General features: G+C 41.3%; 1 protein-coding gene and 2 non-coding genes across 6 annotated transcripts in view; all 3 read left to right on the forward strand.

Moving 5' to 3' along the window:
- Sf3b3 (splicing factor 3b subunit 3) overlaps positions 1-17,486 on the forward strand; it is a 35,425-nt gene that overhangs the window by 4,256 nt on the left and 13,683 nt on the right. For all 4 annotated transcript variants that reach the window (XM_021170181.3, XM_021170182.3, XM_029480355.2 and 1 more), the window contains exons 4-13: positions 683-855; positions 1,374-1,515; positions 2,714-2,826; positions 4,072-4,209; positions 5,039-5,142; positions 6,723-6,888; positions 8,628-8,723; positions 11,090-11,162; positions 16,373-16,524; positions 16,948-17,103. In XM_021170181.3, the coding sequence (XP_021025840.1) occupies positions 683-855; positions 1,374-1,515; positions 2,714-2,826; positions 4,072-4,209; positions 5,039-5,142; positions 6,723-6,888; positions 8,628-8,723; positions 11,090-11,162; positions 16,373-16,524; positions 16,948-17,103 (1,313 nt within the window). The remainder of the gene's footprint in view (positions 1-682; positions 856-1,373; positions 1,516-2,713; positions 2,827-4,071; positions 4,210-5,038; positions 5,143-6,722; positions 6,889-8,627; positions 8,724-11,089; positions 11,163-16,372; positions 16,525-16,947; positions 17,104-17,486) is intronic.
- LOC115031848 (small nucleolar RNA SNORD111) lies at positions 169-244 on the forward strand. The gene has a single exon (XR_003837495.1). It is a non-coding gene; the product is annotated as a small nucleolar RNA SNORD111 (small nucleolar RNA).
- LOC115031847 (small nucleolar RNA SNORD111) lies at positions 3,804-3,892 on the forward strand. The gene has a single exon (XR_003837494.1). It is a non-coding gene; the product is annotated as a small nucleolar RNA SNORD111 (small nucleolar RNA).

The raw sequence follows: 17,486 nt of genomic DNA on the forward strand, positions 1-17,486 counted from the left end.
CGATGTGCTAGTTATCACTTAAGCGCCAGCATTTGGCGTTACATTTATATTTACTAGGTTGAAACGAAGTCATAAGGTAAACTACTTGATTTATTTGAGAGAATTTATTGTATCTGCAGCGAAGGCTACAGTGAAGTGATCTCAGTTGTGTAGCTTGGTTGCTTTCTTCAGCCTGAAGTGATGAGTCACAATCATGTCTCTTCTCTGAAGAATTCGTGGAGAGTCTGTGTATCTGATCAGGCCTCTAGAGGGAAGCCACCTTCTGACCAGTGACAGAACCACTGGGACTAATTCAAAGAGGAGTTAACAGACTGATTGGGTATTTTCGCATCTCTCTGTACCTTAAAGTCCAGGGCACCTTAAAAATTAGAGGGGTATTAAGATATTTGTAGGGGGGATTATAATGATTTTTGTTGTCTGCTAACAGTAGAGGGCAGTGTATTTGTACAGTTAGTGGTGACTGTTAATGATTTTTTTTCTTTTGGTTTTGTTACCATTTATATGTAAAATTAAAAATGAACAATAAGAAGTAAAAACTGCCATACAATTTTGTTTTGTTCTCTTTTTTTCTTTCTTAGTTTAATCTCATCTTCAATAGATGGTTAATGATCTTATTAAAAAGAGTAAATATTTAGGTTTCTGTCTTTTCATGAAATCTGCTCTTTCGTCTCCTTTACAACAGGTGCGATTGAGAAGCAGAAATTGGTTTACATCTTGAACAGAGACGCTGCAGCCCGCCTGACCATTTCCTCTCCCCTGGAGGCCCACAAAGCGAACACTCTAGTGTATCACGTGGTTGGCGTAGACGTGGGATTTGAGAATCCTATGTTTGCTTGTCTGGAAATGGATTATGAGGTACCAAGGTGTCTCCCTCCCTCCCTCCTCTCCTCCTTCGCTGTTTTCGTCATCTCAGATTTTTTCCTAAAACAAGTTTAATTGTGTCTGTAGATCTTAAAGTCATTCTTGCTAATGGATCTTTTTCAAGATAGGAGTGCTTTAATGAGAGTCTTCGCTGCACTTGACTGTGAAGCATCTGACTTGAGTGACTGGACTGCGGCTGCCTGAGAGATTTATTGGGAGGAGCTGCATGAGAAAAGCAGGGTTCTGTGTGGGTTGCGGTGCTGGTCTGTTTAAGGGAAGCCGTAACGGCCGAGCACGCCGCTCCTGGCTTTGGACAGAAGGCAGTGTTCTCTAGCAGTGGCCTGCCTGGGTCCAGAGCAGAGATTTGATCCTTGTGGTTCTTTCTACCTTTGTAGCTTAAACTTTGTCAGACTATTTGCAGTCTGTGAACCTTTGCTTCACTGTATGTAAAGTCCTGATATCCTTTCCAAGTCTAAAACTTGATGATTCGTTTCTGTGGCACTGTCTTACAGGAGGCAGACAATGATCCAACAGGGGAAGCAGCAGCCAATACCCAGCAGACACTTACTTTCTATGAACTGGACCTTGGTTTAAATCATGTGGTTCGGAAATACAGTGAACCCTTGGAGGAACATGGCAACTTCCTTATTACAGGTGCTTTTCTGCAGTCCTCCTTTGTGCCTGGTGGGGGGGGGCAACTTACTTTATTTGAGTGGTTAGCTTGTGTGCATGTCAATAGAGACCAAAAAAGGCATTGGATTTCCTATGAACTGGAATTACAAACTATCGTGAGCTACCATGTGGGTGCTTACCACATAGGATTTGGATCATAATATCACTGTAATAAACTCAGTTTATTATGTGTTTTTATTCCATGCTTTTAGACAAGTTCTCATTTGTAGTCCTAATGGTGGTCTAAGTTAACTTTGAACTCAAGGCCATTCTTGCCTTAGTTTCTAGTGCTGGAATTACAGATGTTAGCTACCATACCAGGTTTCTGTTTTTCTTGAGACTAAAGATGGTAAAGTGATTTTTTTTTTAAAAGGCCGAGAGCTACACTCTTTAATTCCAGCTCGGGATCTCTGAGTTGGAGGCCAACCTGTCTCAGAATGAGTTACAGGTCTTGAGCGGCAGAAGCAGTTGGATCTTACTGTGTTTGAGAATAGCTATGGGTATTCATGAGACTCCTGTCTCAAAAGAAAAGGAAAAAAAAAGAAAAAACCAAAACACATTTCATTAGAGACTAGTAAAATAATAAAAGCTCCTTATTTAGAAGACTAAAACTATATGAGAGGACATGGCCTTACATGAATATCAGATTTGAGGAAGGGACCTCGAGATGCAGCTCAGCAGTTATGAGCACTGGCAGCAAGCCCCAGGGATTGTCACCTACCCACCTACCCACTAAGGTTCAGGGTGGGCTCTCACTTAGAACTTTTAAATGGGCCTCATGCTTGTGTGGCAAGCACTCCAACTGAGCCTGGTTTTACGTGTTGATATTTTCTCATATTCCTTGGGCTGGCTTCAGGATTTACTATGTAGCTAAAGTGGCCATGAACTCTTGGTCCTCCGTCCTCCAAGCGCTAAGATTGCAGAAGCAAACTACCATGGTTGGCTTTATTTTTTCATTATTTTAGACACAGGATTGAACTCATATAGCTCAGACTAGCCTCACACTCACCCATAACTGACGGCCACTTGACTTTTGATCCTCTTCCCCCTGCTTTCCAAATACTTTTATTAGAGGTGGACATTAGAAGAAATATTTGGTTTTTAGCATCATCAAGTGGGAAGAGGAACAGTTGAAAATTAAGCAGCTCAGGGTAGTATAAGCTTTTTTCCTCTCTCACAGTTCCTGGAGGGTCAGATGGTCCGAGTGGAGTGCTGATCTGCTCTGAAAATTATATCACCTACAAGAACTTTGGTGACCAGCCAGACATCCGATGTCCAATTCCCAGGAGACGGGTAAAGTCTCTGTCATAGAGCCACTACTGTTCAGGAAATGAACTAGGCTTTTGTTTTTAATGATTACACCATAGTATCTTCCACTCTTTTACATTTATTATTTGTGTGTGTGTGTGTGTGTGTGAGTGTGTGTGCATGCCATGGTTCACGTATGGGGTTCAGAGGAGAAGCTCAGGAGGCAGCTTTGCTTTGTCCTGCCATCACAAGGAGCTCCAACTGAACTCAGCTTGTTAGCCTTGGCAAGCATGTTACCTGCTGAACCACCTCACCAGCTTAGTCTAAAATTTATTTATTTACTATATCCAAGTACACTGTAGCTGTCATCAGACACACCAGAAGAGGGCATCAGATCTCATTTCAGATGGTTGTGAGCCACCATATGGTTGCTGAGATTTGAACTCTGGGCCTCTGGAAGAGCAGTCAGTGCTCTTAACCGCTGAGCCATCTCTCCAGCCCCCTAAAACTAGATAATCTTTTAAAGGGGAAATTATTAATATTTTTGGAGTACAGGGCTTTGTGTATGCTAGATGATGACTACATATTTTAAAGTGTAAATATTCGTTCCTTTGCAGTCTTTTCATTCTGTGGATCCATTACTGATCTCATTACTGAGTCAGTTCTTAACATTGTTGCTCCCTCAACTTACACATTTTTAATAGTGTCTCTGGGTCAAACATACGTTAAACTGTAAAATTTAATCTTGGTTAAAAACATTGAAATCAGCCTGTTGATGAGACATTTACTAAGTGTCTAATTGCCAGGAATTTGTATTAGACTTGGAGCAGTGAAAAGGTATTAAAACTCATAATGAATTTACTTGCAGAAATATTTTTATATAACATTGAAAACATTAAAAACTCCAAGCAGCAGACTTATTTCTAGGGGAGCGGGAACCTGGCATTGCAGAGGCTGGTGCTGGTGAATGGTTTCCAGGCGGTATGGATGAGTGTGCTTTTTTGTTTTTAAATTTTTAAGAAAAGCCTGAAATGATGACCATTTAATTCATGTCTCTTCTCTGACATTCTCCTCTGGAGATGATTTTTGCCTTATTGATCTGATCAGGCTGCAGAGTGGAATATTAGCTGTTTGTTGTTGCTGGGGGCAAGTGTTAGTTATTAGCAGCTATTGTGGGCAGTGTTTGTGTGTTAGTCCTTGAGTGCCCTGTGTAGTTCCTTTTGGGAAAGGATGAATTCCAGCACAGCGACTTGCTCATGTCTAAGCTGTTGCCTGTGTCTGGTTTCCCAGAATGACCTGGATGACCCTGAAAGAGGAATGATTTTTGTTTGCTCTGCCACCCATAAGACCAAGTCCATGTTCTTCTTTCTGGCCCAAACGGAGCAGGGAGATATCTTTAAGATCACTTTGGAGACAGATGAAGATATGGTAAGTCGACCTTGAATAGAGGAGTGTCTATTTGCTGTAATCTATTTTTATTTTTAATTTGAACATATTTAAAACCTTTGTCTAAAGTACTCGCTGTTTATGCATGTAAGATTTCCAAGGCTGCTTGACTTTTTTTGTTAATGTTTTTGGTTTTTTTGAGACAGGGTTTCTTTGTGTAGCCTTGAATTGTAGCTCTGTAGACCAGACTTTCCTAGAACCTCAGATGTGCTTGTCCCTGCCGCTGAGTGCTGAGATAGAGGCGTATGCCACCACTGCCTGGCTCTCAAAGCTGCATCCTAACATCTATGCATCCTAACTTTCCCCTGAGCTAAGATAGGGAGCAGGTATGACTGATTCTCAGCAAGTGAAAAGGAGGACTTTTGCCTTATCTTACTTTTCAGAAGAGGAAGTGGAGGGAGAGGGAGAGTGAATCTGGGGCAGAGGAGGTTGGGGGGAGCTGGGAGAAGTGGAGGAGGGGAAACTGGCTGGGGTGTATGGTCTGAGACCAGAATCTACTTTGAATAAAAGAGGAAAATAAGTTAGAAACTTTGATACTTTAGAAAGTGGTTATCTTTGGGTTTGACTTTGAATTTGGGTTTTCTCATTCTGGTTAACAAGTATCTGGCCTTGTAAAGGCACTTGAGATGTTTAATATCTGCTATGTAGGCTCACTCTGAAGTAGCCGACATTGACACAGAAAGAGCAGTAGAGCGTGTTCAGCCCTCAGCCTGGCTGCACTGTCATTTGTTCACTTGTTTCTGCGCAGTGTGCCAGTGCGGGCTTCTGTGCCTGAGTCGCACTTGCATAGATAGCCGTCTTTCTGTTCCAGGTAACCGAGATCCGCCTCAAGTATTTTGATACTGTGCCTGTTGCTGCTGCTATGTGTGTGCTTAAAACAGGCTTCCTTTTTGTGGCGTCAGAATTTGGAAATCAGTGAGTAATCCTTTTATTATCCTAGCTTACCACTGTAACCCCCAGGTTACCACAGATAGTAAAAAGTTAGCAGAGTTGTGTCTTCACAGAACAGTTGAGGTTTTTCAAAAAAAAGTATTGCTCTCCTTTTCTCTTTATATTCATTCTTCCCTATCCCTTTTCTTCTACTGCATTGCCTTTTTTATGGGGTTTTAGAGTTATTTACAATTGTGTTTTATATGTATGTGCACTGAATGCATGTACATGCCCTACATACATGTAGAAAGTAAGATGAGGCATCTAGAACTGGGGTTGCAGTGGATGTGAACTGTCAAGATAGGGATACTGGGAACCAAACTCAGGTCCTCTGCAAGAGCAGCAAGTGCTTTTAAAACACCATCCCCACGCCAAGTCGTTCCTCCAGCCCAGTTTTTATGTTAATTTTCATTGTTAACTTCCTCTACTGTAGTGGCTTCAGTTACTGCCCTGAATGTCTGTAAGTTTGGTGGCATGGGTTGAGGCAGGAGGACCTCAAGTTTGAAGTCAGCTTGGACTACATAGTGAGATGATTTTCTAAAGAACAATAAAAGCTAGAGATTTCTCTCGACATGTGGTGCTCTCTGGTACAGACCTGCAGTTGACTTTTCTTAGTACCCACACTGCCTGCCTCTGTCACCAGTGTGCCTTGCTTAATATTTTTGGCTAATGGACCTCTTGTGAAGGTCCTCTTCTTCTACTGCTTTAGTCAACTGTAAGCATTGTAGTTTTACTTCCCACAGCGGTTCCAGTCTAAACTTAATTTGCTTTGCTTTCCTGCAAAATTCAGTCTTTATAGAGTCATCTCAACAAGATAGGACATTATCTTATTGATAATATACATAAGATAATATAGATACTATGTTAGTGACATTATTTCCTCTATCTCAGTATTAACAATCTTTGATGGATTTTTATTATTGCCATATGGAAGAAATCTGAACTATAATGACCAATTTAAGACCAGTATCCACAGTATCCACAATTCCAAACTACGTAAAAATGACAGGGTCTTGCCAGTTATCTACTAACATGTCTGCAAATCACTTTACTGATCTGAGCTCCATTTTCTCATAATTAAAACGTACATGTTTCTAGAATTTTGTGCTATTTATGGATTGTGTACAGGGGAAGTGTGGTGGGTGTCAGGCATCAATGTCAAGTCTTTCTCAATGTCTCCTCACCTTATTTTCTGAAATAGACTCTTACAGGAACCTGAAATGTACTGATTCTGTGTTGGCTGGCTAGCAGTAAGCTCCAGGGATCTGGGATTGTCTTCCCAGCTCTGGGATTAGTATGAGTATGGCTGCGTCCTGGTTTATACGTGGGTATTGGGGCTCTGAGCGTAGGTCCCCATGCTTGTGTGTCAAGCACTCTTCCAACTGAGCTATCCCCTGCCCATACTCTGCTCTACCTGCCATTTGTTCTAAGTACCTTGTTTCATCTCTCCCTTTGAAGTTTATACAGCTAACTGCTGTCACATTCTATTTCCAAGCATACTGAAATCTGTGTTCAAATTGTTTCTGTATAACCTGTGCCAAAGAAAACCTCTTGCTTTTTCCCAGTTACTTGTATCAAATTGCCCATCTCGGAGATGATGATGAAGAACCTGAGTTTTCGTCTGCCATGCCTCTCGAAGAAGGAGACACATTCTTCTTTCAGCCGAGACCACTCAAAAATCTCGTGCTGGTGGATGAACTGGACAGCCTCTCTCCTATTCTGTTTTGCCAGGTGTGGCTTTGTTCAATCACCTCTGTACTATGCCACCCCACTGTTACTAAATCTGAAATGTAATGATTTAACGTTCTCCTCAAACTGAGATGCAGTCTGAAAACAACTTACCTGTGAAATCATCACTATGGAAACCTGGTAGTTACAGAAGTTCAGGGACTAAAACCTGTCAGTTTATGAGGAGTGTTTATTTTGAAGCAAGTCAGCCTTACTCTGTATAGCTCAAATCTAGTCTTGAACTCACTCCTCCTGCCTGAGCTTTCTGACTGCTGGGATTAGAGGTGTAAGCTGCCACGTGTGGCTGAGTGGTGAGTTCAAGACTCCTGATGCAGTTACCTAGGAGTTGTTGGCTTACTGCATCATATGCATGTATGTGGATATGTGACTAATCATATTCTAATAACAATGGGGCTGGTGGGTTTTTGAAAGTACCGGTTAGGTAGAGTAAATGACTCTTGGAACACCTGAAACTTAGTAATTGTTTTTATGGGTAGCAACGTTATAATTATTCAGTATAGCTTGGCACTTATAAATACAAGGAAACACTAATCTTGGGTGCAGGTTATAACAACATTTCATTTCACACAATGTCAAAGCTTCTTTCTGACTTCGGAATACCTGACATAAGGGTTTGGGGTTGGTTGGTTGGTTGGTTTTTCAGTTTTTTATCATGATTTCTGTGTGCAGCCTTTGCTCTCTTGGAACTATGTAGACCAGGATAGTCTCTAACTCAGGTCTTTCTGCCTCTTCCTGCTGGTACTGCTTCTGGAGTGCTGAGAATAAAAGTGTTTGCTACTACCGCCCAGCAAGGTGGTGGGGTTTTGTTTGTTTGTTTGTTTGTTTTTTAAGATTTATTACTATACATAAGTACATTGTAGCTGACTTCAGACGCACCAGAAGGGGGCGTCAGATCTCATTATGGGTGGTTGTGAACCACCATGTGGTTGCTGGGATTTGAACTCAGGACCTTCAGAAGAGCAGTCAGTGCTCTAACCCTCTGAGCCATCTCACCAGCCCCCTGTTCGTTTGTTTTTTAAGATTTATTTATTTTTATGTATGTGAGTACATTGTAGCTGTCTTCAGACACACCAAAAAGAGGCCATTGGGTCCCTTTATAGATGGTTGTGAGCCACTATGTGGTTGCTGGGAATTGAACTCAGAACCTCTGGAAGAGTAGTGGTTACTCTTGTTTGTTTGTATGTTTTATTTTGTTTTCGAGACAGGGTTTCTCTGTATAGCCCTGGCCGTCCTGGAACTCACTTTGTAGACCAGGCTGGCCTCGAACTCAGAGATCCACCTGTCTCTGCCTCCCAAGTGCTGGGATTAAAGGTGTGCGCTACCACTTACCGATTCTCAGTGGTTACTCTTAATCTCTGAGCCATCTCTATAGCCAATTTTTTTTTTAAAGATTTATTTATTATATGCAAGTACACTGTAGCTATCTTCAGACACTCCAGAAGAAGGCGCCAGATCTCGTTGCGGATGGTTGTGAGCCACCATGTGGTTGCTGGGATTTGAACTCTGGACCTTCGGAAGAGCAGTCGGGTGCTCTTACGCACTGAGCCATCTCACCAGCCCCCATTTTTTTTTTTTTATTCTTTTAAATGTGGAATGCTGGGGCCTTTTCTCTTTTTTCCAGTCAGTAGCCCTTATGTAACCTTAAATCAGAGAACAGTTTATCCTCTTGTAATTGTGCTTAAAAATGTAGTATAATAGACATTTTTCTCTTGTCTGTGCAGATAGCTGATTTAGCCAATGAAGACACCCCACAGCTGTATGTAGCCTGTGGTAGGGGACCCCGGTCATCCCTGAGAGTCTTAAGGCATGGACTTGAGGTAAGATGGGAATTTTTTGGTTCTCTTTTGGTGTCAAAGGAAGCCCGCCACAGAAGACTATACAGTCCGACTTTGAGGAGATCAAAGATAAATTACTGTTTTCCATGAATAAAAAAGTACTTTGTCTTGTCCCTGAAGTTTATGGAGTTGAGATTACCTGCTCCTTAGCTTACTAGTGTGGTAGTTCACATTTATTCCCTGCGACATCTTGGCAGAAGTAAGTAATACTTTCTGTGACCATTTGTGGTTGGCAAGCGATGGTCTGTTTTTTGGTTTTTTTTCCCCCAGTCCCCTATTGTCTGTAATCATTTTTTGTTGGAAATATAGCCAAGATGACCTTGGTTTTAAGTCTGGCTTTACTAAGTAGCTGCTTTTAAGCTTTTGTTCTGTAAAATTCAGCTAATGATGGTATTTGTTGTCTGGTTGAGATAGCTGAAGTTATAGCATGCTCTAGTCATAAAAGTGGACACAGTGCAAGTAACTTGAGCTACGTTAGGCAGAGATAGGAGGATTTTTAAGTTCAAGCCTAGTTCAACATAGGTGTTATTTTGAAAATGCAGGTGGAGTTTATAGAAAATGTTATTGTTTTGGAAATCTGAAAATATTTTTACTGCCAAAATATTCATCATCTCACTAAATTTCAAGTGTCCTTCATCAAATTTAAAACCAGCATGTGTGCCTGTTTGCTTTTCCTCTTTTTCTTCTCTCCCTGTCTTCCTCTTTCTCTCTGGTTCCTCTTCTTCCTTATTTGTTTTTCAAGACAGGGTTTCTGGTTTTTCTGTGTAACCCTTGGCTGTTCTGGAACTCACTCTGTAGACCAGGCTGGCCTCAAACTCAGAAATCCATCTGCCTCTGCCTCCTAAGTGCTGGGATTAAAGGTGTGCGCCATCACTATGTAGCTTTTCCGTTGTTTTTAGAGAAACAGTCTTACTCAAACCTGGGCTGGCAGCAGACAGAAAGAACAGTTCCACTGTCTCAGCATGCGTGCAGGGAGCCAGAGGTTTGGCTTACTTACTGCACATTCTCTCCTAGTGAAGATTTGATGCACATCGACAAAGGCTTCAAGAGTGCTTGGTGTAGTGTAAGATAAAGCACTCCATAGTTGCTCTTTTTGTTTTTAGGTTTATTTAGGTGTGTATACAAGTACACTGTCAGTGTCTTCAGACAGACCAGACGAGGGCATCAGATCCCATTATAGGTGGTTGTGAGCCACCATGACATGGTTGCTGGGAATTGAACTCAGGACCTCTGGAAGAATAGCCAGTGCTCTTAACCACTAAGCCATTTCTCCAGTCCCGAGGTTGCTTTTTAATGCCTTGCCTTCTGTCTTTGCAACTTTATAAGCAGAGCTCTTGTATTTTGAAAATAATTCAAAATTGATGATTATCGCTTTGTTCCTTCTTAGATGTCTTGTCTTACTTAGACTGTTGTCTTGAATAAAAACAGTTTTCTGTTTGGTATACTTGATAGTTAAGTTTTACTGATGAATTTTTTGTGTTCTACAGTATACTTGGAAACCCAAAATGATAGTGCCTTGAGTTTATTCACTCTTTCTATAATATGTAGTTAAGTAGTACTGTGCATTAAGCTGTCTACTCTGTCTCTGGGTCATTTAACAGTACTTAACAAATCTACCTTAGAGCAGTTTTATATTAACAGAAAAAGTTTAAAGATAATAAATACAGAGATTGTGTCTAATGTACTACTGACTGTCCTTAAGGAATATCAGAGTAGGGCTGGAGAGATGGCTCAGCAGTTAAGAGTACCAGCTGCTCTTCCAAAGGTCCCTAGTTTAATTCCCAGCAATTGCATGGTGGCTCCCAACCATCTGTAGTGGGATCTGTTGTTGCCCTCTTCTGGTGTGTCTGAAGACAACTATGGTGGACTCATTCATGTACATAAAATAGTGAATATCAAAGTGTAGTTAAACAACAAAAAGCCCTGATTGATTTTTGTAATCCACTTGTAAGGTGGTTGTCAGCCCAGGGGTAGAGCAGTATGCTCCCTAACATGTGTAAAAAGATGTGCTTTTGTCTTACGAAATTTAGAGAAAGCAATGGTGTTCTACTGTAGCTCTGACATTTCCAGTGGTGCTTGTCTTTTTTTTTTTTTCTTTTTAAGGATATGGGCATTCGAAAAGTGTATAGGTTTGGCTATCAAACCTGTATCCTTCTGTGTGTTCCACGACTTTTTCCTGAAGTCTCTCATGGGGACTTCAGTCTGAATTTTAGGTTCTTTTTCAATAAGTGGTCCAATTCCTTTTCTATATTGTAGAGTGTGAGGCCTTTGCCTTTGGGGTATTAACTACCTCACTTAGCCTGGAAGTCATGCTCACTGGATCTGTGGCTTGCCTCCTCTCCTGTTAGGTGTCGGAAATGGCTGTTTCTGAGCTCCCTGGTAACCCCAATGCTGTCTGGACAGTCCGTCGGCACATTGAAGGTAAGTGTCCCTTTTCTTATAGTCAAGATGGGGCCTGGGAGCCATTGCCATGAAACTTAGAAACTGCATTCCTACTATGTCTGTATTGTTTCATCTAGTGCCATATGCCAGAAACTTCTGGCACAGCACCACATTTTTTGAGGTTTCTCCTGATCAGGATACCCTGGTTCACTGCTGCTTTTTCTGAAAGTGGATAGAGAGGGTATAAATCGACTGTTAGTTGCATAAACATTTCAGAATTGTTGAGCTGCCTGTGTGATCTATAAACCTCTGCTTTCATCTGTGTATGTTCTAAGCGAAAGTTGTTTCCTCATTGCACTTGAACTATGTTTTCAGTGTGCTAAAAATCACAATGAAAGTCAAGATTATAAAACCTGTTAGTCAGTTCTGCTTACTCATAAGAAAAGCCTAGATTGAGTGGAGTCAGTTTAAGAGTGCAAAGAAAAGAAGTTGTGAAGGAGTGGAAGCTGAGTCCCCTCACCTTAAACCAGAAAGGCTTGGAGCGTGTGTGATGGATGCTCCAGTGCAGTGGCAAGAACGTCTTTCCACATAAGCGTCAGTCCTGGGACCGTAGCTCTTGTCGTGTTTCTCGTGGTTCACTTTGTAGCAGAAGGTTTGTTCTACGACCTCATTTTCATCTTTTCTCTCAGGAATGTAGAACTAGAAAATGAGGTCTGGCCAGCAAATAAAGCTTTGGCTAGAAAACAGCCATAATTCTGCCTGAAGGTTTGATGTTCTAGTTGAATGGATGAGCTGAAGGGAGCTGGGAAATCACTAGAATATTTTTCTGTGGGTTTTGTTCTCAGTTGGAATCAAATGAGTTTTGAGGGGAACTTCAGCAGGAAATTGTGGGCTCCTTTTAGCTGAAAAGGTGATTGGATGTTTGGTTTGAAGAGATTTATACATTGAATATAATTTCTACATAAGAAGCTAGCTAATGTTGATCTTAGTTTTGGTGGGCTTTGATAACGAAGTTCTAGCAACTGTCACCTCGCTTAGTTAAGCTAGAAAGATGCATTAGTTAAACTAGAAAGATGCATTAGTTAAGCTGGAAAGATGCATTAGTTAAGCTAGAAAGATGCTTGAGAGCTCTACTGTTTTTAAAGGTGGGTCTCACTTTGTACTCAGGCTGCCCTGGAACTTGGTGTCTCCACAATGGTCCTGTATTCACATCCTTCCTGAGTGCAGTGGTGACACACATGTCACCCTGCCCAGCTTCTAAAGTAGTAACTCTAAAGCTAATACGTCTAAATAATAGAGGCAGAAAATTATCTTCTGCATCCTTAGTGGAAGCTCATTTGACTCACTCTGGAGGGAGCTTAAAGCGTTGGTTTCCTGTACTCATTTAAGTGCCCACTGTCCATTTAGCACAGAATTTCTGCCTAAGAGCGCTGGGGTAACTCAGTGGCAGAGCACTTGGCTGCTGGGCCAGATCCTGCAGAGCCATCCAACAATAAGAATATAAAAAGGATAGGTATCCAACCCTATGTGCACTGCTGTGGTGAAAGGATACAAATGCTGCTAGAAGGGAGGGACTATAGGAGAGGAAACAGACTTATTTAAAGGTGAAGGAAGGTATAGCATTCAGTGATAGGCAGGCTGTGGTGGAACTAGTAGTTGAAACTGTTCTCTGTTAAATATCAAAACCTAGGTAGCAAATGCTTCTAGATCAGTTTTACTTTTTACTGCACTTTGGTCAATTATACACAAAAACATGTTAGGTTTTCTGGTCATTTTCTTTCCAGATCCCTACGATCCTATTGAGTGAGCGTTCCTCTATCCACTCGTGCCTCCGTCTTCAGGCAAATACTAACCTTGGCTGGTACTTGGTGATGCATACTACCAATACCAAGCCTTTTTTTCTCTTCCACAGGTGGCTGGTGAAGGTGCTGATTATCACAGGTGTGTACCTACTGCTAGGGTCTACTGTGGGATCTATAGGGAGAGGGATGGCCTTCACAGAGTACTGAGGCTGCCCTAACGGGGTCTCTCAGAGGGAACTTTGCAGGTGGATGTCAGTGTGTATCCTAGTGACACTCATCATCTGGTCTAAAGCAGGAATTAGCCTCTCTGGACAGTAGGAATAGTTTGGCTTTTATGAACCTGAAAGAACATGTAACAAGCACACCACAGCTTCATTCTCCTTTAGAATTATCCATTCCAGATGTCTCGACTGACAGATTAGGTCCTGGAGAAAACATTTTGACTCTATAATACATTAAACTGAGGTGAGATAAGAGCCAGGTACTCTGAATACCAAGTGTGAATGATACACAGGAAGCTTGGTCATCTCCACTGGGCCAGGTTACTGTTTGGAGACGGCTTATAGTAGAGTAATTTAGTCAGGTAAGAAAAGTAAAGCATTGTCTCTCATGGTTGGTGTACAGTGCTCAGAAAAGGAAAAGGAAATATACTGAACTTGGCCCCTAAGAGGCGTTCTCTTTCCCTGAGAGAGTCCTCGCTGAGACAGGACGAAAAAGGCATTGTGAATATTTATAATTCCTAGTAATAACAGTGCCTGAAGCATGATTTTTGCTATTGAATGTCAACTTTTAAGGTCTGTAATCTCCTAAGACTATTAATGTGTCTCAGGCCTCCATGGCTGGGAATGGCAATGGTAGAAGTCCCAGTGTGGTTGGTATTCAGGGAAGCTGTGGTTAAAGGGATTTTTAAAGCAGTAGTCATTGCTCTCTTCCTTGTGGAATTATTTAGAAAGTGTGCCTGCTGTTAATTGAGCATTTCCTTTATATCTGAGTAGTCGGGTCTTGTGGCTAAAGGGAAGGTGTAAACACAGTAAAAACAAGTAAAACAGCAAGGAAAGGACTGCATGATTTCTCCCAAAGACATCGCTTTCCTCTCTCAAGTGAGGGAAGACACTGAAAATTGTAGCTGGTTAAAGTCCTTAATTAGTTGCTGTAATTTAGTATCACACAGCTTTGAAGATACAGTAAATGGGAACACGGGAGATGATGTGGTGTTCTCATAAAAATAAACAGTTTCTTATTACATGTCAGAAATTTCCAAGTCAAAAGTTCAGAGCTGGAGTAAAGTTTTAAGTTTGCTGTCATGTTGAGATCAATTTAAGTCTTTGTAAGCTATTGGAAATCCATTTAGGGACAACCATATCCTAATTTCCTTTTAAAAAGTATTTACTTGTTATAGTGTATGTGTGGGCATGTGTGACACCATGTACATGTGGAGTTCACAGGTCAGCTCTGTGGAGTTGGTTCTCTCTGTCCATCCTTATGTGGCTTTTGTGGGTGGAACTTGGAACACCAGGCCTGAACAGCGCCTTCATGCTCTGAGACAGGTCATGATAGCAAGCAGGGCTCGACATATAAAACCATTGTAAATGATTTTCCAAAGCATTTGCTGACAGTACAATCAAAAACCAAGTATCTGGTCTAGCACTGCTCTCTAACATTGTATATATACTTTATGGGTTACCTGTCTGTCCATCTATCATTTGAACTGCGTGGCGGGTTGGGAAAGATCTTTGATTCTTACTTTTTGCTAGCCATGTTGTATATGTGTATTATTAACTGGAAGTTTTGTTAACAGCACTTAACCCTTACTGTGTGAAACAGTCTCATACCATTATTTCTATAATAAAATACTGATTACAATCACCAAACTGTATGTCCTGCTAATAGGTCAGAGTCCTGTGTAGGCTGCACCAATGATGTGCCTTCACCCTCCTATAAAGAATGCTGATTAAAGTAGTTCTGATAATAATCTGGAGTAATACAAACTAAAAATGGTCCTTGATGTGTGTGGAGTAAGTAGGTTAAGTCTTGGGGCATCGAGCTCTGACAAGGCTCGGGGCAAGTAGAGCCCTGTAGCTGCCAATCAAGTTTAGTGCCTCACTCTGTTGTTCTGTCCTTTGTTTAACTGATTTCTGTGTTGGGCACAAAATGACACTCAAAAGTTGATATAGAAATACAGATATTGAGTGGGAAGAAACTTATGAAAGCAGTAAGTGTAACTTATTCAGTATATATCCGGTGTTCTGTATTGTTGACATAGGCAACTCACAAGTTGTTTTCTACTGTAGAGTGAAGGTATGGGAAATAGATGGCCTTTAGCAGTGGGGTTGGTCAGGAGATTAAGATTGCCTTTTATAGAACTCAGATCTTAAGACCTTGAGAAACTCATTAGTGTTTGTTTATTAAACTACATTATGAAAAGCAAATTCTAGTAAGATTGCTCGTAACCACTGTGTTGCTAACATTTTTAAACAGAAAAGCCCTAGAGGTCAAGGACTGACTATCAACATTTGCCCTTCCCCCATTTCCTGGGTAACTGGTGCTCTCTCTTCTCAGTGGGATTAGGATTCCCAGGCTCCAGCCCTCGAAAAACCAAACATGTTCAACCCTCAAGTAGTCCATTTTCTTCACTAAAGATTTTATATATATATATAGTTTGCATTCGCTCCCTTTGGAAGAAGTTAGTGCTTGGGTATCTTTTTGTTTTTTGGGTTTTTTTTGTTGTTGTTATTGTTGTTTTGGTGAGGGTTTTTTGTCTGTTTGTTTTGAGACATAGCCTTGGTGTCCTCAAACTTGGAGATCCACTTTTTTCTGCCTCCTGAGTGCTCAGATTCACAGAGTACCCCACCACCAGAGTATGCCTGGCTGGTCTTTTTTCTCTTAAAATGTCCCTTAAGTGGGTTGGAATTAGGCAGGATTAGCTCAGCTGCCTGTCATGCAGGAAACTCAGTTCCGTCTCCAGCACTTCATAAGCCAGGCATGGTGGCACACACACCGATGTATAGTTCTAGTGCTAAGGAAAGTAGAGTCAGAAGTTCAAAGTCATCTTTGGCTGTATATTGAGTTTGAGTCCAGCCTGGGCTACATAATACCCCATCAGTCAGTCGGCAATTGGCACAAATAGATTTGCTCGTGTTTTTCACACAGTTACTTAAGGTTTTCTTATATGTTTTATTATTTTTTTTTTATCTTCTCTTTACCAAATACCTGAAGGAAATACTAGTTTTCAGACATTTATACTCAGTGTGTTTGGGCATTTATTTGTAGGTTGCTAGGACAGCCAATCATCTTTTGAACATCCTGTTTTGTGTGTGCATGTGTGTAGTGACTGCACATAGACGTGTTAGGAAAGGTTTCTAAAACTGTTCTGTGTCTCAACTGCCTTTCTAATGCTAGTAAATTTGAATTTTTTCCTAACAGCTCCTCTGTTTTCTTTTTTTCCAGATGAGTTTGATGCCTATATCATTGTGTCTTTCGTGAATGCCACACTTGTGCTATCTATCGGAGAGACTGTGGAAGAAGTGACTGACTCTGGCTTCTTGGGCACCACTCCAACCTTGTCCTGCTCCTTGTTAGGAGATGATGCACTGGTGCAGGTGAGCGTGCACCTCCTCAGCGTGCCTTGGCCGTCCTTTGCCCATCCTTCTCTTGTTTTGTGGTGTGCTTGAATTCATGTTTCTTCATTCTCACCTTCCAGAAAACCTGAGGGGAGGGTATAATGTCTTATCAGCATAAAAAGGGATACTGAGAATTCATCCCTTTCAGGCTTTGACTAACTTGGCCGTTAGGAAAATTTGAAGCCTAACATTTCCTCCCTGTTGGTCATTGCCTATCACTGCTTTTCTCATCTTTATCATTAACATGTGGGCTTGGGACCTTTCTCAACTGAGGTGGCAAAGCGTGAACATTTCAAAAACAAGCAGTGCCCTCATTTGTGTGGTCCCAGTGTGCCGGTGTGAGGGCCATTCTGGGTGACAATCAGATTGCTAGTTAGATGTTCTTCTTTGACTGACTTCTAGGTGTATCCAGATGGCATCCGACACATACGAGCAGACAAAAGAGTTAATGAGTGGAAGACTCCTGGCAAGAAAACGATTGTGAAGTGTGCAGTGAACCAGCGACAAGTGGTGATCGCCCTGACTGGGGGAGAGCTGGTCTATTTCGAGATGGATCCTGTATGTTACTTGTTTTGTTCTGCTGGCCCTGTGTTATCTTCCATTATGGTTCTTGGGGTGGGGTTCTGTTGTTGTGCTTAGGCAGTGTTATTAGTGTATGTATCTTAAGCATGCATGGATTCACAAGAAAGAGAATTGAGACTCTATAAAGTGTCCACAAACAAGACAGTTTGGCCCCTTTTTTAAAGATTAAGGACAAAAACTAGGAAATCTAATTCAGATTACAGTTGTGAAGTCTCTTGAAAGCCAAACAGCTTGTTTTGTACCTCATCCATCTTCTAATGAATATTAGGTAAAGAATTCTTTTATTTTCTTCTGTCTCGTTTCTCTTTTTGTTTTGTTTTGTTTTGTTTTGAGATAACAGTATAATGAAGAATTCTAGG

The sequence above is a fragment of the Mus caroli genome, unplaced genomic scaffold (genome assembly GCF_978045245.1).
Source record: "Mus caroli unplaced genomic scaffold, Mus_caroli_1 scaffold_10, whole genome shotgun sequence".
Classification (NCBI taxonomy): domain Eukaryota; kingdom Metazoa; phylum Chordata; class Mammalia; order Rodentia; family Muridae; genus Mus; species Mus caroli.